Genomic DNA, 27,697 nt, shown 5'->3' with positions numbered 1-27,697 from the left:
CAATTCATTTTGTATTCTTCGGGTGTTAATAGATTAAATTCCGTTATATCGATTAACAGAATGTTTAGGTGTAACATTTAGGTTTAGTAGATAACGTGTTTGGTCAACTTAAAAAATGTCTTACATGTAGTGTAAGAATCAAAGAAACCCGTTTCACTTACACACGTGCTATGTGTAAGGATCACGGCCACATAACAATAAGATATTTAGATGATAAAACAACTTCCCCAAAGTAATGATATTAATAGCAATAAGCAAAAACATTGTCATTTCCAATAAAAAAACACTCACTTACACGAGCATTAGTCTAAGTGGATGTGTGTTTGGTGAATGCGCATCGTAAGTGAAACGACACCTTGAACATGCAATTCAAAGCTGCTAATTTCAAACATGTTATTTCGAAAGGCGACACCAAACACGCCCTAAAATTCACCAATCAACATAACAATACCATATGAAGATAAGCAACTTTTAATAAGCGATACCAAACCCATATGCAAATAGACAACTCATAATAAGTAATACCAAACATGGCCTAAATTTTCACTACATTAATCAACCTACCAAGGCCATGTGCAGCAAGCATACTATTTCACTATAAACAAAATTAAAAGCATATGATTCCAAAATTCAAATCTAAAGTTAATGATGCCAATTTCCTTGGCATTGCGTTCGAAGCATTGTTTGCAGCACACGAGAGTATATACGAGAAAAGGAGCACGAATCTAACAAGTTCTGTATAATTTTAGATGCGAGTTCCATATGTTTGAGTGCCCCATTTTTCTTCTCATTAATATACATACATTAGTTTTGCTAGGATGATGAATGGCTTTTAATTCGTTAATACGGCCCAACAAGTACAACGAATATTTTAAGTTGGTATTGATGATCATGATTCATGTATTCCTTACCCAATATAGGCCCAATTTTTAGATTAGTAAGCCCAATAATTTGCCGTTTGAGAATTGAGATTGATCATTGATACAATCAACAACTCAACTACTCAAGGTCTTAGTCGAGATCATCGTGTTTGAAATGGTCTCTCTATGTGAGTGTGAAGGTTCACGTTTTATGGTGAACATTGATGTATATGTGTTAGACATAAAATAAAAAGTTGGGATGCTCTGTGTATTATCGGTTCACTTTTTAAAAAATATTCATAATGAAACTGGAAAAAAATTGTTGGTTTTCAACACATTGAGATTGTTTGATTTTGTTTCTAAAGGTTCAATTTATGGTTTACTTTTTCAGCGTGAAAGACGTTCTTTCCTATGACATGACGTTGTTGTGAGAGTAACTACGAGTTTTTCAGGCTATAAAGGATTCAGGGACCATGTGGTTGAATATCTTGTGTCATGTCTAGCCGCTTGTAATAGCGTACACATTATTCCCATCAAACGCATGTTCATTGTTTGCTTATGATCTAGAACTAGTGGTTTCGAACACTCTTCACGTGATCCAAAACTCATGATCTAAATATGCTGATTTCGGACACTGCTTTCATAACTACGAATTCTAAAGACAAATCATCTTTTCGATCTAAATAGCACATGCGTTTGTCGCGTTGATGGGATAGACCGAGCAAATCGAGACCAAACCATAGACAGCTTAGAACTTATTCCCCCCTTAAATTTACTAGACTGTAAAATGTAAAACCGAATATAAAAAGTTTAATACTTTTGAGACATGGCCCAGTCCAATAGATAATTGCCCAGTAAGTCAACAAATGCCCACCACAATCAAGTTCATTCCAAAAGTTTGCTTACTTCTCCAAGATCTTGTCTTGAGCAGAAAGAAAGCTTTCAGTATTTGATTCAAACGATCAATCACTCTTGACGTAAAACCCTAACGACAGTAATCGGAGAATCATCATCATCATCATGAGCCGTGGAAGTGGAGGTGGATACGATCGTCACATTACTATATTCTCGCCGGAAGGCCGTCTCTTTCAAGTCGGTATGAATCCAATCCCTAATCCAATTGTCACTGCAATTACATATAAATCCATGCTTATTAACTATTCATGTTTCATACTTGATCGTCAAGTCAAGTAGTTTTGTACCTGTTTTATGTTATAATTAACTTCTAGGGTTTCATTCACTAGATTTATAAAATATTGTTTCGAATTAGGGTTCTTTTTAATTGATTGTGTTGGTGGAAACAGAGTATGCTTTTAAAGCAGTTAAAGCAGCTGGAGTGACATCAATTGGTGTTCGAGGCAAAGACTCGGTGTGTGTTGTGACTCAGAAGAAGGTCCCGGTGAGTTTGATTTATAGTTTTGATGGGTTCAGATGATGTGGGGTCTAGTTATTGTGAGGTTAATGGTTTTTTGTGATTTTTAATCATGTTGCAGGACAAGCTCTTGGATCCGACCAGCGTTACACATCTTTTCCCGGTCACTAAGTTTCTTGGACTATTGGCTACTGGCACTACAGGTTATTGTTTAATGATTGCAGCATAAATGATGTCATCTATGATTTTCATGTCTTTTTTATATTCCTTTTTTTGCAATTATATTATCTGTGTCGCCAAGATTTTAGACTGAAAAATTTGATAATTGATGCTATGTAATGAAAGTGAAGGGTATGCCAACAAACTACTACCTGAGACTTTGCTACTTAGCATAGTAAAAAAATCATCATATTACAATTAACACAGTTAATAGTTATGTATGGGCACAATTGAGCAGTTTATGGTATGTAGCATGTAATATTTTGAATTTTATGTTTCATTGGCTCATAGCAATCAAATTTCTAGTATCTGCCGAGCTGTATTTGCGTATTGCTCTTGATAGAATAACTACTTAATAAATGGCATTGTAGTTTTAGGTATACTGCAGATTATCTGAGTCTAGGTAAATGAGTAAATCATATGCTGTTTTTTGTTTGTTTTTCTACATTGATTTAGTTCCTGGTAGCCTGGTAGGTTTGCTTGTAGGTATTGTTATTGGAGTTTTTTGGCACGTTCTACTTGTATAGTGTTATTATAATGTTAAATTGTTTTAGAATTCAACCCATTAAGTGTACTTTTGTTTCTTTCATTCCAGCTGATGCAAGGACTTTGGTTCAACAAGCAAGGAATGAAGCTGCTGAGTTTCGTTTTAAATATGGATACGAGATGCCTGTTGATGTATTGGCTAGATGGTAATTTTTTATTCTGCAACCTATGTGTTTTGTTTCTTTACTGCATTTGTTTATTATATTAAATTGTATCTTGCACCATACTGTAGTTGCTGTGAATACTGGTTCTTATATGTTCTAGAAATCATGGTCTGTATTATAGATTTCTTTTTTTTTTTCATTTCTTTACATCATGTTTTGATGCTTTGTCATGATTCTTCTTTATGTCACGCGTAGGTTGATATTGTTATGTCTAGGTTATTTTGTGTGTAACTGTATGATACGAGTCTGCATGTTACAATATTGTCAAATTTATAGAAAAACATTTTGTTGACAAATTTTAAAATTAAATGTTGCAGGATTGCTGACAAATCCCAAGTTTATACTCAACATGCTTACATGAGACCACTTGGAGTAGGTTTGTTTCTTATCTTTCTGGGAGTAACTAGCACTTTATTACACATTACTTACTTATCAATTATCATGCCCCAATTATTAGTTAATTCGGTCAGATTTATTTCAAAATGTGAATACGGATTTTATATCATTATATAATTGTTTTCATCTATTGTTATAGTGGCTATGGTTGCGGGAATTGATGATGAGAATGGACCTCGACTTTTCAAATGTGATCCAGCTGGCCACTTCTTTGGTCATAAGGTGTGTAAAATTTTGAAAGGGAGATTTTTATATTTTTTTAGAATTACTTTTATACATGTCCTAAAATTTTAATTTTAATTTCATGTTTGTTTCCTAAATTTTACAATATCATATTAATCACTTTCATGGTAAATTAGAAAAGGCTACTTATTAAAAATATGTTTCTATGAAAAAATGAATAGGAAAACAATCATGAATCAGAATGATCTCAATGTATAATGCCCCCTCTATTTATTTAGCGGGATTTCTATTAAATGATAAAGTTTCCTAAAGATATATATGAAAGTGAGGCGCTACAAGTAAAAAGACAGAAATTATATAGATTTTTATTTCTGATTTTTTTTGCAGGCAACAAGTGCTGGCTTAAAAGAGCAGGAGGCGATTAATTTCCTGGAGAAGAAAATGAAAAATGACCCTGAATTTTCATATGATGAAACCGTCCAGGTATATTTTTCTGTTCCTGCTATAGAAAAAGAACTTTCTTGACAAATGTTAAAGTCTACTCTACAAGAAGATTTCAACTGATTGTGACCCATATTTTGTTTATGAATTTAACATCATGTTTATTATCATTGATTGCAGACTGCTATTTCTGCTTTGCAATCTGTTCTACAAGAAGATTTCAAGGCCAACGAGATTGAGGTATATAAAAAATCCCATGTTCACTCCTGCTTTAAAAAAGTGTGCCTAAGGCGTTAGGTTCATGGTTTGGTTTGGGACTGAAATCTTTTAAACCAATCCTATACAATCTGTTTATTGGTTCCAGTATGTTCAGAAATTGGTCCCAATCTAAACTGGGACTGTGTTGCATGTTATGAAGCAGCAGCAAAATGGTAAAAAGATTGTTATAAGCATGTGAGGCTCACATGTTTATAACATACTATTTTTCGTTTTTTTTCTGCGCATCGTAATATGCATCGGCCCCACTTTGAACTTGGATCGATTTCAAACATATTGGAGCGGATAACCGGATTTTGTAAAACTGGTCCATTTTTTGTTACTGCATTCCGCTGACCTTTAAAAAGCTTGGTCAGAATCCCCTAACGGTTTGTAATTTGTTGTCGTTAATATCATCATATTTATGTACTGTTTTTTATGATCAGGTTGGAGTTGTGAGAAAAGAGAGCCCAGAGTTCCATGTGCTCTCCACAGAGGAAATTGATGAGCACTTGACTGCCATAAGTGAGCGTGACTAAGTATTAGTAGTTGGGACCGTTTTCATGTTGTTTTGAGCAAATTAGAAGAAGGTTATTAAGACTTCATGACAATGCTTACATTTGGTGTAGTTTGTTTCCTTTCAAATGTGCTTTGTATTGGACCTTATTTTGATTGAAGTAACTTTTCATTTGCATCAATGCGAGTATAACACTATGTTCCCTGAGTAACAAGATACTCTCGTTAAAATGAGTAATCTTGGTTTCGTCATTCTAAATGATCAAAACTAAATCATGTGTCCATGCAATGCAACAGCTTCAAAATCCGAGAAAAAAAATATTGTAATACACTATATTTTGTTGTGTGGAAACGGAAAGATAATCAAACTTATTCAATTACAGCAGCCAATAAGCCGGTCAAGCCTGGTCTTTCGTTAACAATTTGACTGATGGTAATACTAATTGTTAGTTGGGCGGTGAGGAAAAGACTAGCGATCGGCCAGGATTAGTCGATTACTAATCTTCGCCTAATCTGGATTTTGATAATCATGACTTTAACCCTTTTGTTCATTAATCAAGGACTTTCCAAACCAAAAACTAATATTTGAGATTGATATATGCTTATGGTTTTTTTTAAATAAACTTATTTAAAAGAGTTCATCTTACTACTCATTAACAATCACATAAACGCAAACATCCTCAGAACAATGTATCAAAATACCAACGAAAACTCCAAAACACATATAGTCTGTTTCCTCAATTCTACATCACAACATCAAGTATTATAATAAGAAAACCATTTGTATTCATGCATCCGATCAAAACATGCAGCGCGCGTGCACATGCTAATAAAGAAAGATCTGGTAACACGAGAATGCTGGTTGACCAATTGACTAGTTCTTCAAAGGAGCCTTCTTTACTCTATCGGCTATTCGATCAGGACCAGTTGTATGTGACTTGAACCGACCTCTTCCTTCACTTTCTTTCTCCTGTTGGGTACAAATCATTATACGCAACTTTCAGTATTTCTATTAACAAAATACGTTTTCTAATCGCAATTTTGTAATTATACCTTTTTCTTGACAATCTGAACAACATCCTCGTCCTGAAGAACATGACTAAGTCCACAATGTTGAGGCGAATGCCTTGCACTCGAGCCCCAAACCAACACGTATTTGACTTCTTTCACGAGGCTTCTATGTATATGGTTACAAAAGTCTTCTACACTGCACCCGCCTCTATCCTGAAATTACAAAACGATAAATAATAACAATAAAAATAACAAATAAATACTAATTACTTGAGCATATAATAACACAAAAGAGTGTGCTTAACATACAGAAGAAAGAACCACGGGATCAGAAAAATCAGGTTGTTGGCCTTGTGGCTTTGTATAAACCCTAACCAACCCCATTGCATCCCACATACTTGCAAGCAGTCTATCAAAATTCAGCTGCAAAATAACCACATTAAAGACTGTAAACAACATTGTTATTATCATCTTTAATATGGGGAAAACGCATACAAAAGCTTCCACTAGGGCCACCCAAATATCAATAAAAAAAATTTGTCAGAAAAATACAAAATGACAAAATGCTCTAAAATTTAAAGTTGTATCCCATCTAGAGTTTTAAAATGGCAAAACAGTGAAACACCCTTGAATCTACTCAAGAGAACCAACTCTAGGTTTACTGTCAAAGCATGCTTGAGTGGTTCAAGGGTACTTTTGTCATTTTACAACAATAGATGTAACAAAAGCTTCACATTTCCAAATATTTTAGCAATTTCTAAATTTCCACCAGATCGATACTTGGTTGGCCCTTATAGTTGTTTTAATAAATGGCTTTGGTGAAAATATAAAGGTTACATTATCTTTTGATATCACCCGAATCAACTTGGATGCTATGCATAAACAACAGTTTTATATAATGAAGCACGAAACGTACCTTCAAGTTGCAACTAATGACAATAGAATTTGGTTGGCGTGCTAGTTTGTCAACATCATCAATACCAACAACATCGATTTTGTTGTACACATATATACATTTCATGTACTTCCGGTTTCCCTCTATAACATCAATCAGATCATCCACAGTGGAATCCTCACGAAATAATAACTGAAAAAGGATAAATATGAAAAAAGAGTAAACTCATGAGGACTATATTAAATAACCGCATAAACATAAACCAAAAACTCAGATGCATATTAGCTAAATGTTTAGGTTACCTCTGCATTATGAATCTTGTATTCATGTAGAATTTGGTAGCAGAGCTTCTCATCAATATGAGTCAATTGGATTGTGCTGTTAAAGGAAATCCCACCAGTTTTTTTCTTTTTGAAGTATATCTACAAAGAACCCAAAAAACCAAAATAAAATTTTTTGAATATACTTTCAATGGTCATTATGCGGACACTTAAGTTATTTGGGTAATCATGTAAACTTGTGTAAGAGTTTTTCTCATGTTTGGGTCATAATTAATATACTCTATAATGACCAAATGTAGGTTTGTAAATGAGCTGAGCCGAGACAAATCAAGCTAATTTGTTTTAGCACGCTAAACGCTAAAATGTTGAGTTTGAGCTCAACTCGTAAAGAGCTCGAGCCCGTTCGTGGCTCGTTGAGCCAACTATGTTATTTTTTTATTTTTATTTTTTAAAATGTACTTATACACGTTGATATACATAGAAAGAAAATAATAACTTCTCAAAATACACATTCATATATAATAACTACAAAACTTTTAAATTATGATAGTAAACTTTGGGTTATACTTTTGGGTTATAATTTATAAATATTTTACAATCTGGCTCAGCCTCAGCTCGGCTACAAACCGAGCAGTTTGGCTCGTTTACAAGCAAGCCAATGTCAACCGAGCTTTTTGAACAGCCCTACCTAACCAAGACAAAAACCCATCTCAAATGACTCGAGTGTACAAAAGAAGTATAAGACTAAAAAAGACAAAAGCAACAGTAAGTTGGTTTTTATTAAATAACAAAGAACAAAACAATTATCATAAGAATAATTGTAGAAGTAGAGGTAAAATCAGATGCTCAGGGTTAACATTTTCCAAAATTATAAATCAATGATTTGAAACATTACCTGTGGTGGTTTCTTGTTTAAGCGCAAGCCAACAGCTTCAAGCTCTTTCGTCAATATTTGCCTATGTCCTTCACTCTGAAAATTTTGTAGAAAAAATTGAAGTTAGGCAAAGAGATCTTAAGGAAGTCAAAAATTCGATGATAGTGTAACACCCTTATAATGAATATACAAATGATCAAACTGTATGCCCATTATTGGTGACTAAACAAGATGCTATATCATAATGAGAACTTACTTTAGAAGCATCAAGAACCATTAACACAATGTCTGATGACTTTGAAACTGCAATCACCTAAACATGAAACGAATAACATCGTAAACAAAGATGAACAGATAACCTTATTCAATAAAAAGAATGATGTGTACTACAGCAGAGATGAATAGGTAACTTTATTCAATAAGTTACAGAATGATATATACATAGGTCATCCAATATTCACAAGTTTAAAGTTGGCACCAAAATATTAAACAATTTTAGAATCCACCCGTGAAACTTTAATTACATCTTTAGTTGTAAAACAACAAACCAAAAGTCTACTCGAAGTAGTCAGCTATAGATTGATTGTCAACAGATATTTGAATAGATGTAGATTTATTGGGAATATTTTACATTTAAGCTTTAAATTTAAAACAAGATGCTATATCATAATGAGAACTTACTTTAGAAGCATCAAGAACCATTAACACAATGTCTGATGACTTTGAAACTGCAATCACCTAAACATGAAACGAATAACATCGTAAACAAAGATGAACAGATAACCTTATTCAATAAAAAGAATGATGTGTACTACAGCAGAGATGAATAGGTAACTTTATTCAATAAGTTACAGAATGATATATACATAGGTCATCCAATATTCACAAGTTTAAAGTTGGCACCAAAATATTAAACAATTTTAGAATCCACCCGTGAAACTTTAATTACATCTTTAGTTGTAAAACAACAAACCAAAAGTCTACTCGAAGTAGTCAGCTATAGATTGATTGTCAACAGATATTTGAATAGATGTAGATTTATTGGGAATATTTTACATTTAAGCTTTAAATTTAAAAGTATTTTGTCGTTTTAATAACTTTTTGGCAAAAAAAAAAAATTTGTTGGATTCAGCATAAATGAAATTGAACTGATTTTTGATGGCCTGTGTATTATTATCCTATAACTTAATGTGCATTGGTTTCTAATTGAAGACTTTCTTTCCTATTATATTAGTGCCAGAACTATAAATCCCATGTGTTATATATTATACATCTATTAAACATCTTAAAAAAATTAAAGTCACTACAAACAAGATGTCAACCAGTCATATTAAACAAACAAACTTGTCTACCACGCCCCTTGCCCTCAGAAGCTCCTTCAATGATTCCAGGAAGATCAAGTAACTGAATTTTGGTACCATTGTAGTGAATAATCCCAGGAATACAAGTAAGCGTTGTAAACTCGTATGCTGCAGCTTCTGATTGTGTTCCAGTCAACATGGTTAAAAGCGTGGACTTTCCCACACTGTGTAATAATCAATTATCAGAACACTAAGAAGTGATAATAATCAGATCATTTGTATTGAAATTTGAGACACGTCTATTAAGCTGAAATCGGCCTTTATGTTTAAAAAACTAGGGCCAAACATAGTAATAACACTACCACCATATCAAAATCCATCTTTCAAATTTCAATCACTCAAATGTAGAAAAAGAATATAAAATTAGCATCCATAACAAACCTTGGAAATCCTATAAGTGCAACACGACCATGACCATATTTTGTAACCTCAAACCCCTCTCCAGCTCCACTAGAACCCTGTTAATCATAAAAAGGATATGACGGTATAGATTATAGCAATCGCAGTCAACTATGCATATGAAAAAAAACAACATATGAACATTATTAAAAACAAATACATAATATAGCAAGCAAGTCATTTAATGAACAATATCAACTGCTTACTTTTGGTGGCTCTAACAGTTGTGTCCTTAGTTTTGCTATCTTAGCCTTGAGCTGACCCAAATGATATTCTGTATAAAGAGAAGTCAATATGAACAAAATAACCTTCATATAAAGAATGACATAATATGGTACACAAGCATATAATTAAACACACCAATGTAGAGGTTCAAACAAAGTAATGTTATCAGAAGCAATAAGTATGTGCAAGCCTTTAGCTCATCACAAATGGTTCATCAGTGATAAGCTAAACAACGAACAATAAAAGTGAAATATGTAATAACATAAACATAAATTATACGCAAGCCTTTAGGTGATAACCTGTTGCTTTATTTTTCTGGGTGCGTGCCATCTCGGCTTCAATTTCTTTGATCCTATCTATGATCCCCATCTTTCCTTATGATATAGGCTGTAGATATATAACACGAATTGCATTAGCAAAGTAGTTTTGCATTGCGTATGCGTTCCAAATTCAATAACCAAACGGAACCGAACCAACCATACACATAGTTAGAAAAATGTAAGCTACAAGAAACACTTTGCTACAAGTACAATAATATAAAAATGACTGCTGAACATAGAGAGAGAAGCATAATATATACTAAAAAGGGAAACACATGTATGTTTCTTTACTATATATGATGCTAAATGTATTCATAACGCGATTAGGCTTCAGATTTCTAGTGATGAAAACATAATTCACGCATCGATTTTAACTATTATTCAATAACGGAGTAAAATTAGAGGCTGGAATTGAAAAATGAAATCGTAAAGCGAACACATACCTACCTGCCTGGACGGATACGAGCGCTTGATCTGAACAATCGACGGCTTCGAGTGAGTTCGAATGGCTGCTGTGCTAAGTGCTAACCCCTTTCCACCGCTAGTGTTGATCGAGGGGTGATGCGTACGGCTTCTGTTACTGTGTTGTGTGTCGATGCGATTTGGGATTCTGGGAGTCCATTCCCGAGCCCAGCCCAATAAACAAATAAATAACTGAAATATAATAATTTTGTAAATCTTTTCATTATTTTTCAAACATTTGAGGTTTGTGTTCTCGAGTTTCATTTAAGTAGGGGCGTTAATTGTGTCGGATTGACAGGTTAGCGTGTTGAGATTCTTCAACTCTAACCCAACCCATTTTTTATTCGTATCGACCCATTTAAATTTGTGTCGTGTTCGGGTTGTGTTTCGGGTCAACCCATTTTACATTCATATACAAATATGAGTAATATCTATTGACTTAGTAATAAATTAAAAGTTAATTAATTACTTTCATTCATGTAAAACTTGTTAATAATTTGTGATAAATGTAATTGTTATTGTGTATTTATCCCTCATTCTCAATTAACAAACTTAAGTTCACATATTTAACACAAGATAAGAACAAACGAATGAAATAACCAGAGAATATACAGTTAGAACTAATAAAAGGAAATTATTAGAAGTAATAAGTAGATAAAAATAGTGTAAAAATAAATTAGTTTTACTTTTAAAAGTTAACTGATATATGAATATTTAACAAACTAAGTATTTCATTTTAAAATTTAAAACATCTTATCTCTAAAATAAAAATATTAACTTTTCTATAATTATTAAACGGGTTAACAAGTCAACCCACTTTTTAACGAGTCAGGTTTGGGTTGACCTGTTTAAGAAAACGGGTCGTGTCAGCCGACCCAAAACCTATCTTTTTTGTGTCGGATTTAGGGTCGTGTCATGAATTGACAAGGGAGACAAGAAAAATAAAGAAAAGAATAAAAGTGTTATTGAGTTTCATTTGATGGAGGAATAGAAAAGGAAAATGAAGAATTTTATAGTGTAAAAGCTTTCTTTAAAAAATGTAAGAAATTGAAAAGAGGTAAAGGAAAGGAAAATGAAATTAATAGAAAAGAAAAGAAAATAATGGAAATGTTTTCATGTTCATTCATTTCCTTCGTTAAATGAATTCAGGAACATAACGTTACTTAGGGTTTTTACGAATCAGTTTGAGTGCACACTAAATTAAAAATTAAAACTTTTTTGATTTGCAGTTTTATATATTGATTAGTTTGGGGCTTGGTATCAGTTTTACATTTGTGATAAAATAATGTAGGGGCTTGAAATAATAAAGTTGGTTTATTGAAACAATTTCGTCTAAACCTTTGGGCCTAAGTAACAGTTTGGGCCATAAATTTATAACAAGCATCATAAGCTAGTTCAATATAGTTCTCCTTGGTTTTGTGTAGAGGTGCATAAATCGGGTTTTTTCTAATATTTGGGTTCGGGTATGGAACCAGTTTCGGGTATGATTGGGTATTGGAAAATCGGGTATTGAGAGAAACCGGGTAGGGTTCGGGTAGGATATTTAGGAGAAAAACTCAACCCTATGTACCCGGGTAGGGTATGAACGGGTTCGGGTATTGGAACCGGGTACGACCCGGTATTAATACCCGGTTTTGAATTTGTAATTTTTTTATACATTTTTTAATTTGTTTAAAATTTAAATTTGCTTTGTAATTTATAAAAATAATCAAACGATATTACATATCACACCCCGACCAAAGGTGGCGGAACATGCCGGGGTGCAACGTGATTGGACAAATACAGAAGACGCTATTTAAAGTGACAATATTTATTTAATTCATTTTATTTCAACAAATCAATAAACAACACATCTCGTCTACACAAACAAATAGCAATCATATTGTTCGTTTTACTAATACCCTAATAGTCTTGGTAACGTTTTCCGTCAAGCACTCGAGTCAACAAAAGTCAAACCTGTAACATTTCATAAAATAAAGTTTGTCAACACAAAGGTTGGTGAGCAATTCATAAGTTTGAGCATATAAGTATATAGTAATAAAAAGCCACAAAACTTGCATACAAAACAATAAATAAAAGCAATAACTTGGATAAATTGACAATCGCTAATAGAATTACGTTAGCGCCACCTAGCTACAAGGGGTTGCCAAGTAGTCTAGGATTTAATAGAATATCGTTAATTGCATTACGTTAACGACACCTTGCCATTACCAAATGGTCTAGGATTTATAGATTTCCCCATGACTGAAAGCGATAAACACATAGGCACATAGCATGTAAGCATAGAACACCAAATCAAGCAATTATTCAAGTAAAGTATACAATCACGTTTGTGGGTTTAAGATTCAAGTAAGTAAATCATTTAGTTTGATAGGTATGAAATGTCACCCCAAAACAAAAAATGGAAAAAGGGGTATGAAAGTACTCACCTCGATTGATGAATTGAGAAATAATTAGACAAATAAATGAAGCTCGAACGGTAAACTAACAGATCCGACTTGAAAGCTAAATGAAAACGAATAATAAAATATATTAATGAACTTGAACTTTAGTTGAAATTATATTTGAAACAATGAATGAGACGATTCGGATGTTAATCGGGTTACCGGTTAGTTTGTCAACGATATGGGACTCGCACTTAATTGATAATTTAAAATAAAATACTATTATTTTATTAGACCTTTAAATAACTAAACCAATATCAAGATAGAAACAAGACGAGCTTAATTTAAGAGTTCGGTTTTATAAAAATGAATAGGTAATAAGGTTTATAATAATGTTATAAATGATAATGATGGTAATGATAATAATATTTCTAAAAAGATATGTTAGATATATATACATATATATATATATAGATGTATAAGATAACAATGATAATAATAATAACAGTAATTATTATTAATAATTCTAATATTGTATAATACTAATAATAATAGTTAAAGAATAATGATCTTTGTATTAATTAAAATGTTGTTGATAAAAATAATAATAATAATAAATAATATTGATAGTAAATAATGATACCACCCTTGATGTCGGTTCGAGTTCTAAACGAGTTCACAAAATAAATACAATAATATTATTGCTAATAATAAAAGATAAAAATATAATTTAATAAATAATAATAATAATATGATCTTAAATAATAATAGTAACTTTAATATTTATAAAAAAAATGATAATAACAATAACATTAACAATAATACTAATACTAATAATTAGAATTTATAATGATATACATTTTTTTATAAAAAGTTAATAATAATTATTATTATTATTATTATTATTATTGTTATAAATAATGAGTTTTATATATTTAATAGTTTTATACCAATTATACGATTTTTAACCATGATAACACAAAATCGGTTTAGAAGGAGACTCGAACCCGAGACCTCTAGTCTAACAACTAACGTACAAACTAACCGAGCCAAGATAACCATTTCCCGATCGTTTATCTTTTCCCAAATCAAAACAACTCTACACGAAAACTAACAATATCAAAACCCAAATTAAATTTACCTATTATAAATGTTCACGAGTCGTCGGAGATGAAGGTAGCCGGATACATGGCAGGTCACCACCACCATGCCTCATACCCCGTCGTCGGAGCCCATTCCGGCCGCCGGAGGCGCGCCGGAAAAACGCCTCAGAGATGGAGAGAGAGTGAGAGATAGAGACGGAGAGATAGATAGAGACAGAAAGACGGGAGAGAGCCGAGAGGGAGAGAGAGCAGAGAGAGAGATGACACAAGAGAGATAGAGAGAGAGCAGAGAGGGACAGAGAGACGGGCGAGAGGGAGAGCGCGGCTGAGGGAGAGGAAGAGCACCGGGGCCACGGCGGAGCTAGGGGGTCGCCGGAAAAACGAACCGTAAGGGAAGAGGGTTGCCGGAAAGCGAGGGGTGGTGGTGTCATGTTGCGGGGGTGGCTGAGATGGTGGTGATGCAGTGCGAGGTGGTGGCCGGAGGTGTTTGGCGTCGCCGGATTCTCTCACCGGAAAAACACGCTCGCCGGAAAACGGCCATGGAGGAAAGTGGCGGCTGAATGAAATGATATTAGGGTTAGGGTATTATGTATATATATGTGGTGTATGTATGTTACAATTCTGGCCCCTCAAGTTCTAATCAATGTTTAATGTGAGTTTAAAAGTTTCCAAAACTTATATTAACTTTGCCAAAACTCAGTTTGAACCCTTTATGTTTTTTTTCTTAACGACGCTATAATATGACCAACATCGATTTATTTAAGGTCGAGGTATAAAATGATATTATATAATAATCAAATAAGGTTATAAGAAATGTTGAGTCGGTTTTACAAAAATAGAAGTTTACAAAACTAATACGACTCAAGACTCAAATTTGACGAATGTGTAAGTCCCCCCGCCGGCGGGGCGTCGCCGATCGATACGAGATCCGCACGAGGTCTAGGAGTGCGGAATCCTCCTAGACTCGTTAATGGTGTAGAAGACGAAGAACACGATTACACACATACAAACACACGAACAAACACACGAACGGGATAAACACATCTGCAGATCTTTTATATAATAACCAAACACGTTACATACCGAACATAAACAGAAACACGGCCGACCCGAGGTGAGCTCTACCTCGGGCCGTCCCACACGACTCTCCCTCTCGGTTTCTCTCTAGACAAATGAACTGTAACACAAAACTCTCTAACTTTTTGGATACACAAACCTAACCAAGACACACATATATATATAAACAACTTCACGGGCTTGGGCCTGTAGGCGAAGTTGTCCTAACTTCGTACTTCGTTTCCGCTGATCAGAATTGCATAGCGACGGTCACAAAATGCACCAACAGACTCCCTTTTGACTGTTGCTCTCAATTCTAACAAACACAAAAGATCATCTGTTACAAACCATGCACTAACAGACTCCCTCTTAACTGATGATCTTCTGTTTGCTCTTCAACCAGCCGTGCCTGAAACTGTCTTGTAGCTTCACAAATCTACCAATCACCCAGCGTCTTCCATATCCGATCTCCCCTTCAGTGTAAGCTTCTCCGACTATATAGATTGAGGTCTTTGAAATGCATGCATCCCCGTGCCTAATTGATCATCTCAACCAATCACGTGAGTCCTTCTGACTTCACCAACACGTGAAGTTGGGCTCCCTCCACAACTTCACCAACACGTCGGCATACAATAAGGTTTAATCTTCAACTACTCAACATCAAGTGATCAATTTCATCACAAAACCACCTTGACAGAATCTAACACACATGACCATTACTTAATCCGAAGCATCTTCAATCACCAGGGATAACGATCAAGAACATAAACACTTTAATTCCCGATTAAATCCAACTTGTTCCAGAATTTTCACTTTAATAAATAAGCATCACGTTTCAGCATCCAATTCTCGAACGCCTTGAAAATAACATAAATAATATGCTCTGACCGCAATCTAGTAATGACAAAAACCTTCAGTTCAATTTGACTTTCTTCAGTTGGTCAACCTCGAACAACAACTATTTCATTGCCCACAAACACCCAAATATGTGTCAATATCCAGTTTCAATCAATATCCCATTCACAAACTCAACTCCATATCCAGAGTTGACACGTATTTGTTCACACGTAAGACCAAGAGATAACAAGTTTCACTCGTTGACGGAACAACGTCTTCGGTCTCACAATAATCGTGTACACCTGGCCATACAGACGAAAACTTCAAACACTTTTTTTTTTACTTCGCCTAAAAGTCAACTTCGCCTGTCCATAACTTCGCCTGACCAAAACTTCGCCTGACAGATAACTTCGCCTGAGATAAGCGAACTTGTGAGGTAGGCGAAGTTGTGAATAACTTCGCTTAACCTTATATCTTCGCCTAAACCCTAAAATTTAAGCGACAACTTCGCCTGAACCCCATAACTTCGCCTGCGGCGGTTGTTCGGCCAGAAACGCATCAGAAACGTGCCAGAAACACCAAAACGCAGATCTCGAACCATAGCATAAGAGCCTAAGGCTCTGATACCACTTGTAAGTCCCCCCGCCCGCGGGGCGTCGCCGATCGATACGAGATCCGCACGAGGTCTAGGAGTGCGGAATCCTCCTAGACTCGTTAATGTTGTAGAAAACGAAGAACACGATTACACACATACAAACACACGAACAAACACACGAACGGGATAAACACATCTGCAGATCTTTTATATAATAACCAAACACGTTACATACCGAACATAAACAGAAACACGGCCGACCCGAGGTGAGCTCTACCTCGGGCCGTCCCACACGACTCTCCCTCTCGGTTTCTCTCTAGACAAATGAACTGTAACACAAAACTCTCTAACTTTTTGGATACACAGACCTAACCAAGACACATATATATATATATATATATAAACAACTTCATGGGCTTGGTCCTGTAGGCGAAGTAGTTACAACTTCGCCTATGGCGAAGTTGTTCTAACTTCGCCTATGGCGAAGTTGTCCTAACTTCGTACTTCGTTTCCGCTGATCAGAATTGCATAGCGACGGTCACAAAATGCACCAACAGAATGTCACATTACAAAAACCATAAATCCATTTAGTTACAAATTATTTACTTAGTAATATGCATTTTACAAAAACTTAAACATAAAAGTTGTGAAAAAACATAAAAATATACAATAAAAACTCATGTAATATTTCGGGTATTAGAAAATTGGTATTGGGTATAACCGGGTATCGGGTATAGGGTATGACCGGGTTCAGGTATTTACGGGTATAAATCGGGTACGGTTCCGGGTACGGGTATTGACCTCAAAATGCATACCCTATCCATACCCTACGAGTAAGGTCGGTTCCGGTTTCGGGTACAGAATACCCAGGTATAAAAAAACCGGTTCCGGGTATTTTTTTCGGGTCCGGTTCCGGGTACGAGTTTTTTGTGCACCTCTAGTTTTGTGTGGTTCCACACTTTCATGTGGAAGGAGATAAGACTATGTGTAATGAGGTGACAAATAAATAGTTTTTTACTACAACACCACCCCTAGATGATATTCGAGCGATAGGTTGAGTTAAAAGACATTATTATTTTATTAAATGGACCAATGATAACCGTTTGGGTGTGGGGGGTGGGGATGGGGCTACAACACAACTACCTCCCTAAACTGAAAATTGCTCATCTGCTGGCAAGACGTCACGTGTCGAAAATCCCCCTATTTTGTAGCCCTACACATAGCCTAACAAATCATCGGTTATTAATTTGAGTCGGTTATTTAAGTTATGTTTTTATCAATTATTTATATTTTGATTTATCAGTTTTTTTCCCATTCCTTTTATCAACTAGACTTAGAAAATATGTTGTTACTAGGTATGCACCTTTAATTGGTATAGGAAAATGGGATTTAATTAATTTTAATTATAGATTATTGTCAAATAACAATCTCAACTAATTGATTAATTGTTAACGGTCTCATCTTTTAACATATTTGTGGCCTTCTATGCCTTCACTTGAACATAAGTCTAGCCGAACTTTTCATCAAATTTTCACAAAATAAGTCTTACATGACAACATAACAGCCATCATCCCATGAAACCAAGTGTTAAAGGCTGAAAGTAACAGTTGCAACTAGAACAAACGAGCCAACAAGGTCTTGAAACTAGAATTTATTTTTAATGGTAAAGTAAATTCGTCTGCTCCAGTGAACAATATACTAAATTTTATCACAATCAAAGTATTACAAATTGTTTGAAATGACATAAATGAAAGTTATAGACATATAAAATTACATATTCATTGTTGCCGGTTGTTAAATTGTCATTATAGAATCAGCCACTGAATTATAGATTGAGCTATTAAAACTTAGTTTTCCCTTTTATTTTATTAACCCTAACCTCATCGGGAAGATGCAATATACTAGACATCAATAAACAAACGGAATTACTAGTGGCTTTCTACACTCTATCTTCATAACAAGCCCGTCATATTTTTTTCAAACACATTTTCACATGACAATGCTTTCTAAGTTTCGATTACAACGTAACAACCATCACCTTATGAAAGTAAACAGTTACAACTAGAACAAACAAGCCAACAAGGTCTTGAAGCTAGAATTTGACTCTAATGGTAAAGCAAATTTGTTTGCTCGGATGAACAATGCACTAAATTATATCGTCATCAAAATATAACAAATTGTTTAGAAACGACATAAATGAAAGTTACATGTAGAAAAAGTTACCTCTTTATTACTGCCGCTTGTTAAATTGTCATTATATATTATTATCAGCCAATGAATTATAGTTTGAGCTATTAAAACTTAAATTCACCCTTTTATTTTATTAACCCTAACCTCATCAGGAAGATGCAATCTACTAAACATCAATTTAAAACAAACGGGAATTATTAGTTGTTTTTTATACACTCTCTCTCAAACACAAGTCCGCCGGATTTTTTCATTCAAAATTTCACAGGATGCTTTTAATTATAGTATAACAATCATCGTCCCATGAAAGAAAGTGTTAAATGCGTTAAGTAACAGTTACAACTAGAACAAACGAACCCACAAGGTCTTGAAGCATGAATATCTCAGCTGTGTCTCGTGATCAACCGAGAACCACCGTCATCATAACCAGCTAACTAAAAAGTACATAACTAAACCGTCTAACATTAAAGATTCCATTTCACTCTAGTTTGATTACACTTGCTAAACATGTAACAACATAGCATCCATCATTAAGGGTTTATGTTGTAATAACAAGTAGTCTCATAATAATAAGTTCAGTAAGAAGTAAGAACTAGTTTCCTTCTCGATCAAACCTTTCTTCTTCTTCTTCTCATTATTATTATTACTGTCACTCTGCTCTCACAAATCAATCATTCCCATATGTTATAATAATAATAACCCATTAACCCAATTCAAACCATGGCGGATGGTTCTTCATCAGCACCATCCCCAATTCAATCCACAATTTCCAACCTCGATCAACAACCCGTATCTCAAACCCTACCTTCTTCAATCGAACCCACAATTAATAATAATATTAATAACAACAACAGCTCATCATCATCAGCCAACGTTCTATCCCAGCAACAACAATTGCTTCAACATCAACAATTTCAAATTCATCAACAGGGTTTACAGCGGTCGCCATCTATGTCACGTTTGAATCACATACAACAACAACAGTATAATAACAATAATAATATTAATAATATTAATAATAATACTAATAATAATATTCCTATGAGTACGGGCAGCAACCCTGCTAGGATCTACGGGCAGATGAATTTCACCAACGGTCAGCAGCAGCAGCAGCAGAATCAACAGCAACAACAAATTGGGCAGATTGGGAATGCGAGTTTAGCCCGGTCTAACTTGCTCGGTCAAACCGGCCACCTCACAATGAACCCCAATCAAGCTGCACAGATTAATTTACAATCTCATTTATTAGCTTCGGTAATTTTACTTTCAATTAGTTGTTGATATTATTATTATTATTATTATTAGTTTGATTTATGTTAGGTCTATGTTAGGTCTAAATTGTTATTGTGTGTAGCCTCGGGCGAAAACCGGGATGGTTCAAGGTGGGAGTCAATTTCAAGGTGGGCAAATGGGGATGAACATGAACATGATGGGTTCTTACAATTTGAATAATCAGATTAGGGCAAATGGCGGGTCGCTTGCTTTTAACCAACAAAGGATGAATCAGGCCCAAATGAGACCGCAATTGCCACAGCAAAATGCACTCGCATCTAGTCAGGTATACATATTATCTCAACAACTTACTAGTTACTACATTTAAAAAGAAAAAAAACAAACTTTTTTGAGTGTTTATATGAAGAAAAGTTATTATTCTAGGTGGATTCTGTTAATTATAGTTATCAGTATGTTATTATTAGCGTTTTTGTGCGCCTACTAGTTTGGTTTTCGTAAGGTTTAGTGTCGTAAACCCCCTTCAATTCTACAGTTTTGATATAAGTTGTGGCCTCTTGACAGTTGTTATGAACTTATGATGGCTTGACAGTATAATGCTTCTGATAAATGTGAAAGTCGTATCGTTTTCTTAACCAATGTGGAAACTTTTTTGTGTTTCTTTAGCTACAGCAGTCTATATATATATGGGAGTTAAAATGGTCATACTTTAGTATGCTTTGGATTTTTTTTTATTTAAATTTTTGATATAAAAGTTGTCCGAGTTCTTACAGCAGTCTATATATATGATGACTTGACAGTATAATGCTTTCATATTAGGTCATGAGTGATAATTAAAACAGATGAGTGCAATGTATGATCTTTTGTTGTAATTTTCAATTGTCTTGAGTTATGCGTAATAAGATAAATTGCATGAAAAAAGTATGCGAAAGTGCTAAGTATCTGGAATAAATGGAAGAATAAAAGATCTAGATTGGAGTAAACGGTGTAGTTTTGTTTTTTTATTATGCCAGTTTTCTTTTATATTTAGTCTTTTCGCCGTTAAAAGCAGGTGCTAAATAGTTACACTTGCTATCAACATATTTTTATCAGTAAGTTGAATTTCATTTAATCCATCGTCATTTTGAACAGACAAAAATAGGTTTCAAACACTCTTGAGGTTTCAGTTACTATATTTTGAAACACTGATTTGGGCTTGAAATTTTCTCGTTGGGCTGGGTTTGACCTCTGGGAGAAATTATTTCTATCTAATGGTCGCAAATGAGGAAAATTGGTAAAAAAACGTATACCATAATATAAATGCTTTGCCGTGTGTGGTGGAGAGAGGGTGATGCAAAATTTTAACCCATTTATGTACTAAAATAAGCTGCAGGGAATCAATTAAACACTATGTTACTCAACTTGGATATTTCGTGACCATATCATATTTTTCATTCAAATTAGTTGAAATGTTCGCATTGGTAAAGAAGTATTCTAAAGGCTTTGAAACATGTTTTTGTACGAAGACAAGTTGTATAGAGCCTGAAGTAGTTCCATGTCTATTTTTCTGTTTTAATAGCTTTTTTAATACTACTAAGAAAGAAATAAAAATAAAATTTATTTATGTCTTAGTAGTATTATGTTGATTTTAATATACACTGGATGTAATGATTCAAAACTCATGTGTGCCATGCATTTATCAACTAATAAAAGCTATTAACGCAACAGAAAAATAGTTATGTAACTAATTTAGGATGTATAAAACTTGTTTTTATACAAAATTAATTTCAAAAGATAGAATGCTTTTTTACTAATGCTTTCATTTCAACTAATGTGAATCAAATATGATAAGCTCATGAAATTTTTAAGTTTAGTAACATTGTTTAATTGATTTCTCACAGCTTATTTTAGTATATAAATTGATTAAAATTTCACGTCACGCTCTCTTAACAAAACAACGGCAAAGCATTTATATTATATATTTGGAACGCTGATTTGGACTTAAAATTTTCCCGATTGGGCTGAGGTTTAACTTTTGGGAGAAGTTATTTGTATTTAAAGTTTGAAGATGAGGAAACTCGATATAAAAGATGTGGTGTAAATCTTATTGATTTTGATCTTTATAAGATTTGACCACAAAGTTATGTTCACATGTTTATTCAACGGAAAAGAGCATTGTGGAAGTTCGAGTTTTCATTGACTTTGGAAAACTCGAACACAAAAAGTAGGAGTATTTAATATAGGCGGTTTGTGATGTGAGATTTTGTGAGTAGTAAAACAAGTCAAACGGTTGACCCCTTTACTTTTGTACTTTTGCTAATATCACGAATTTAATTTTTAGAAATTGCAGGCACAAGGTCTGTCGAGGACGTCATTCATGACCTCACAGTTGTCACAATTGGGTCAAAATGGTCAATTAGCCATGTTGCAAAACAATATAAATCAACAACAATGGTCAAAGCAAATGCCAGCACCTAATTCTCCTTCGTTTCGCCTTCAACAACAACAAAGGCAACATGCACTTATGAGTCAACAGCTTCCTTCTTCGCAATTGCACAATTCAATGTCATTGAACCAACAACAATTATCACAAATGATTCAACAACAGCAACAGCAGGTTAACCAGCAACAACCAATTGGGCATCAGCAGCAACAGATGCCAGGTCAGCAACAACTTTTGCAGCAGCAGTCTCCAAGAATTGCAGGATCTGCCGGTCAAAAATCTCTGAGTTTGACCGGATCGCAACCTGATGCAACTGCATCGGGGACCACCACTCCAGGCGGCAGTTCGAGCCAAGGCACAGAAGCCAGTAATCATCTTCTTGGTAAAAGAAATATTCAAGATTTGGTTGCACAGGTCAGGCGATTGAGATTCTGCATTGTAAATTAGGGACTTCAATTTGAGCTTCTGTGTTTGAGTTAGGGTTTCATCAGTTTGATTTAGGGATATCGAATTGAGATTATGCATTTTGAATTAGGAAATTAGTAATTAATAATTGATTTGGTGAATTTGGTATAAAGTTATTCACATTTAATTTTTATTTTTCGGTTTTCAGGTGGATCCAAATGCAACTTTAGATCCTGAAGTTGAAGATCTTCTTTTGATGCTTGCTGATGAATTTATCGATTCGGTAAGACTCGCTAACTGTACAATATAAACTTTATTATTCTTGTACCGATGGTTTATTCGTGCTCTATACACCGTGGATCGAAAAGTTTTAGCCGTTCCAACAAATTTTTTTGAATTGAAAGTTTGCTCAAATCGGATCCTTCCGATTTCTATATCGAAAATATACTTACGGGTAATGTGTCAAACAAGGCTGGGGTTGAAAAGGACTGTTCTTAGTATGGGCTGGTCTGACCCACAGATGTCATATTGCTCATTTTAAGTATTTATAAGTAGTTAATGTTTTAAAATATTTTGTAGGTTACTTCATTTGGAGCCACATTGGCAAAACATAGAAAATCTTCAATTGTGGAATCAAAAGACATTCTGCTACACCTAGGTATGTGTTTCATCTTGACACATTGCAAAGATCCATAAACGGTCTTGAGAGTGGCCCAATAAGGTCCAGTTGATTCCAAAAAATGGCATATTGGGCCTAACATCTGATCAAAAGCCCGATTAGGCTAATTCCTAGGACCAATTAGGCCCAAATGAGTGATTCTAAATAGGCCTGTAACAAATTGAACGTTCAGTGAACAGGTCGTAAACTGTTCGACGGGAAGTTTGTTTATGTAATAAACGAACGAAAATGAACGCAAAGTTTTGTTCATTTAGTAAAATGAACAATTAGGCCCAAATGTGTGGTTCTAAATAGGCCTGTAAACAAATTGAATGTTCAGCGAACGGTTCGAAAACTGTTCAACAGGAAGTTTGTTTATGTTCGTTTTTAATAAACGAGCGAACATGAACACAAAGTTTTGTACATTTAGTAAAATGAAAGAACATAAGCACATGTCTCAATCGTTCATTTAAATTCGTTTGTGTTCATTCATTTACATCTGTTTAATTTTATTAGTTTACGCTAATTAGGATATTCATTTATATCTTTTGGCCCATCACAACATTTAGTCGAGTTTCAATAACTTTTTAGGCCAAAACATTGGTTTCACATTACTTTTAACTAATTTAGCACCGTTATGCCAGTTTATCCATGTTCAGTTGTGCTCGTTCATTTATACTGTTAACGAACGGACATGAACAAACACGAACATGTTCATTTTCTTTTTCTTAATGAATGGACACGGACAAGAAATCCATGTTCGTTTAATTTTCGTATCCGATTGTTTGTTCAGTTAAAGTTCAATGAATGAACACGAACATGCTTCGCTCGTGTTCGTACGGTTTGCCTAGCTCTAAAATCCAAGTCTCTTGAACCCAATACTTAAAAACTGTTTTTCATGTAGCATACACGTAGTTTTCAGTTTTTTAGTATATTGTTTAATGTTTTTTCGTAAGTTAAGTTATCTTGAATGTTAATTTGTATATCTTAATGTATTATAAAACTAATTTGAGGTATTTTCTTCTAAAAGAATAGTAATTCTTTTACAATTATAAAATTTGTAACAATTAAATTTTCTAATATTAACTTTAACAAATTTACCCTTATACACTACAAAGAAAAGGCAAAGATGATGTTTGTAATACAAGGATAAAGTTGTCAGGAAGTTAAAGTTGGTTTATATTGCAACTTCTACATGTATAATTTTGAACACCCTTGTTTTCTACTATTATATAATTAATTTCTGCTATATTTTTACAGAAAAGAACTACAAGTTAACAATTCCCGGGTTCTCAAGTGAAGAGAAGAAACAAGAACAAAACCGCGTAAGTTTCTTTAAAATGTTCATTCATATTTGTTGAATCGTTAATTCATTATTATATTAATATATATGCAGCCGGCAAGTGATCTCCACAAGAAACGTATGGATATGGTAAGCATTATATGTTATTACTCGCTTTTGATAATGTAATTACTTCATTTAAATAACTAAAAGATTATTAACTCAGATACAAGGACTGATGGAGAACTCTTATTCTGAAGCAACTATGAGTAATTCTAAACCGGACCAGCGTAACCAGTTTGGTCCCAATCAGTTGACCAGGCCTTCCCCAAGCTCAGACCAGCTGAACCATCTTTCAAACCCTAGTCAAAATCAGCAACACAAACAAGGGTTTGATGGTTACTAGTTCAGTCTAACCTAACCTCTCAGATATCAGGTTTGTCAATTTTTTTTTACAGTTTCGTGTTACTCTAACTGCAGGTGATTAGTTTGACCCAGTTACTTATGAATTAGTTGATATTGGTATATTTAGGGGGTGTTTGGGTTTCCTTATTTTTACCTCCTTATAACTTATTCACTTTTATAGATTAAAATAGTGTTTGGGTAATATAACTTATTAAACCTTTTAAAGAAGGAAAAATGAGTTTTCATAAGTTAGGATTTTGTAACTTATGGAAAACTCCTTATATAAGGTATAAGGAGGTGCAAATAAGGAATCCCAAACATGCCCTTAGTATCTCAAATATATAACTTTTGTGATCATATATAAGACAGAGCGGACAGTGTGTTACGGCCTTACGGGTCAACCTTAATCCGTTTGGCTTGTTTTCTATTTTTACCTGTATTCTCTTAGTCTTATTTGCAAACTTAACTGATTCTTGTCATGGATGCAGATTGGAGGGTGTGACATATGAATTGTAAAATATAGGAGATATAGAGGGATAGTTTCAGTCAACAAACAAATAATATAACTTATGCAGCTTAGTTTGAGGACATGTTTTGATTTCTGTTTTTTACAAATTGTGATTTAAAGTTGGATGTTTAATTTATTTCATATTTTGTTATTTACCATTGGCCCATTGCATAGTGAGGCACACATATATAGGGATGAGCTCGGTACTGATCGGTACCAAAAATACCGATCCCCAAAATCACAAATTTTTGGTACCGGTACCAAAATATTCGGTTCGGTACCGGTACGGTATATTGAAGGTAAAGATTCGGGAAATACTACCAGTACAGTATATTGAAGGTAAAGATTTGGGAAATACCAGTACCGTATGGATCCTGAAACTCAAAACTTTGGTACCGATTTCGGTACCGGTACCGAATTTGCTCATATATGTGTTTTTAAAGGGAGACCGTACCAGACAAAATTTGGAAGAAAAATGCTCCACTCTTTGCAAATGAAAAACTTACCAAGAGTGCAGTCAAATCCTTTTTCATCTTTAAAGGATTAAAAAGGGATGTGTTATTCATACACCCTCTCTCTTTAAAGAGTGTACATAATAGATAAAATGTTTGTTAAAAGTGTGTGTGAATAACCAATGCCATTAAAAATTCCTTTGAAAACACACTTCATCTTTCCAACGTTTTACTTCTCTAATTCAAATTATAAAAGTTGCTACAATAACTTTTTTATATATGTAAAGCTACTATTCTTCTTTCATTAAACTTATGTGAATATATAAAAACGAGATAATAATAAAATAAGTGATTATGAAAATAAAAGTAGGGGATGAGATGTGGTTTTTAAATGAAAAACAAATTTTGAAAATTATTATTCTTAGCAAAATTAGAGGTAAAATATGATTTGAGGGAATGCAAATGCTTGATAATTAAAGAAAATCACCAAATGGTCACTTTCGGATGTGTATTTTAACTCTTTGGTCATGAAATACATGTAGTTATGTTTTATGTTGGAGTGTATCATAATTATCTTAAAAATTTTACATAGCGGCGGAGGGACATAGTGGCCACCGGGTTCGTCCGAACCTGTGGTCTTTTTTCGGTTTTATATATAACCTATAGTATCGAATTAACAAATGAACTCATTTTTTTTCAACTAGCGAATCTAGTATCATTTAAAAAAATATTTATTGATTATGACAAATTTGATTAATTTTTTTTTTGTAATAAATATTTTTTTTATAAAATATTAAAAGCTTAGAAAAAACTACAAAAATTACTAACATTATAAATGAGCTAATAAAATAATAATCCATATATAGTTTGTAAGAAAAGCTCAAAACTATTCAAAAGAACTTTGTAATATGCAATATCTTATTTAAAATGACAATGTATTTTATCAAATGACGATATACTTTTGTTATGATAGTAATGTTGCATTTTATCTGACCGAAAGACCGACCGACCCGACCCATTCAAGCCTGAAAACTTAAGACGCTAGAAAAAAATCGAGCCCCCAAAATACCAAAACTCACAAGAAAAAATTCCTAACTCTACCATTAAGTGCCCCACCTGCCTCAAAAATTTAATTTTTTTTAAACAGCCTCATTGAAGAAACACTAAATGACCCCGGCAGATTACGGATAATCTTAGGGTTAAGTAGATGCTTCCCACGAGGGTTAGGTCCGGCAAAGATGGTTATTCTTCTCGACCTGCAAAACAGACACCGTGAGCTCGTCACTGAGAAGGGGGGGTTCCTCCTTGTGACCACCCTCCGGCGTGAGAATCAGACTAGATTGCTCTGAATATAAGTGTATATTGAGAGAAATAGCTAGGGAGAATATAAGAT

The 27,697-nt window shown here is 34.1% G+C and overlaps 3 protein-coding genes across 5 annotated transcripts; 2 read left to right on the top strand and 1 right to left on the bottom strand.

Annotated features, from left to right (window-relative positions):
* The first annotated feature begins 1,774 nt into the window (after positions 1–1,774).
* Positions 1,775–5,049, top strand: LOC143555485 (proteasome subunit alpha type-6-like). The gene is made up of 9 exons (XM_077045024.1): positions 1,775–1,956; positions 2,165–2,259; positions 2,354–2,435; positions 3,047–3,143; positions 3,479–3,537; positions 3,697–3,779; positions 4,128–4,223; positions 4,362–4,421; positions 4,883–5,049. Exons 1-9 carry the CDS (start codon positions 1,881–1,883, stop codon positions 4,973–4,975), a joined length of 741 nt encoding a protein of 246 aa, XP_076901139.1. The 5' UTR covers positions 1,775–1,880; the 3' UTR covers positions 4,976–5,049.
* A 529-nt stretch (positions 5,050–5,578) lies between these two features.
* On the bottom strand, positions 5,579–10,417 carry LOC143555469 (developmentally-regulated G-protein 1-like). 2 transcript variants are annotated; one of them, XM_077045015.1, is made up of 11 exons: positions 10,298–10,417; positions 9,980–10,047; positions 9,756–9,832; positions 9,358–9,538; positions 8,695–8,751; positions 8,035–8,109; positions 7,161–7,280; positions 6,880–7,050; positions 6,273–6,386; positions 6,006–6,176; positions 5,579–5,922 (listed from the first exon to the last, which is right to left on the bottom strand). In XM_077045015.1, the coding sequence occupies exons 1-11, from the start codon at positions 10,365–10,367 to the stop codon at positions 5,827–5,829; spliced, it is 1,200 nt and encodes a 399-aa protein (XP_076901130.1). In that variant the 5' UTR covers positions 10,368–10,417; the 3' UTR covers positions 5,579–5,826. The 2 variants fall into 2 exon arrangements, with proteins under 2 accessions (XP_076901130.1, XP_076901127.1); XM_077045012.1 differs by lacking the exon at positions 8,695–8,751 and adding an exon at positions 8,270–8,326.
* A 9,150-nt stretch (positions 10,418–19,567) lies between these two features.
* On the top strand, positions 19,568–26,007 carry LOC143555452 (transcription initiation factor TFIID subunit 12b-like). 2 transcript variants are annotated; one of them, XM_077045004.1, is made up of 9 exons: positions 19,568–20,196; positions 20,297–20,500; positions 22,502–23,008; positions 23,208–23,282; positions 23,579–23,657; positions 24,918–24,982; positions 25,054–25,089; positions 25,166–25,375; positions 25,833–26,007. In XM_077045004.1, exons 1-8 carry the CDS (start codon positions 19,663–19,665, stop codon positions 25,343–25,345), a joined length of 1,680 nt encoding a protein of 559 aa, XP_076901119.1. In that variant the 5' UTR covers positions 19,568–19,662; the 3' UTR covers positions 25,346–25,375; positions 25,833–26,007. The 2 variants fall into 2 exon arrangements, with proteins under 2 accessions (XP_076901119.1, XP_076901114.1); XM_077044999.1 differs by having other exon boundaries at positions 22,493–23,008.
* The last annotated feature ends 1,690 nt before the right edge of the window (positions 26,008–27,697 follow it).

This window comes from Bidens hawaiensis, unplaced genomic scaffold, assembly GCF_021521415.1.
Source record: "Bidens hawaiensis isolate Kalapana, Puna unplaced genomic scaffold, B.hawaiensis_p1.1 tig00001032_1, whole genome shotgun sequence".
Lineage (NCBI taxonomy): Eukaryota > Viridiplantae > Streptophyta > Magnoliopsida > Asterales > Asteraceae > Bidens > Bidens hawaiensis.
Note: the sequence above shows the minus strand (reverse complement) of the source record. Positions and strands in the feature narration are given on the sequence as shown.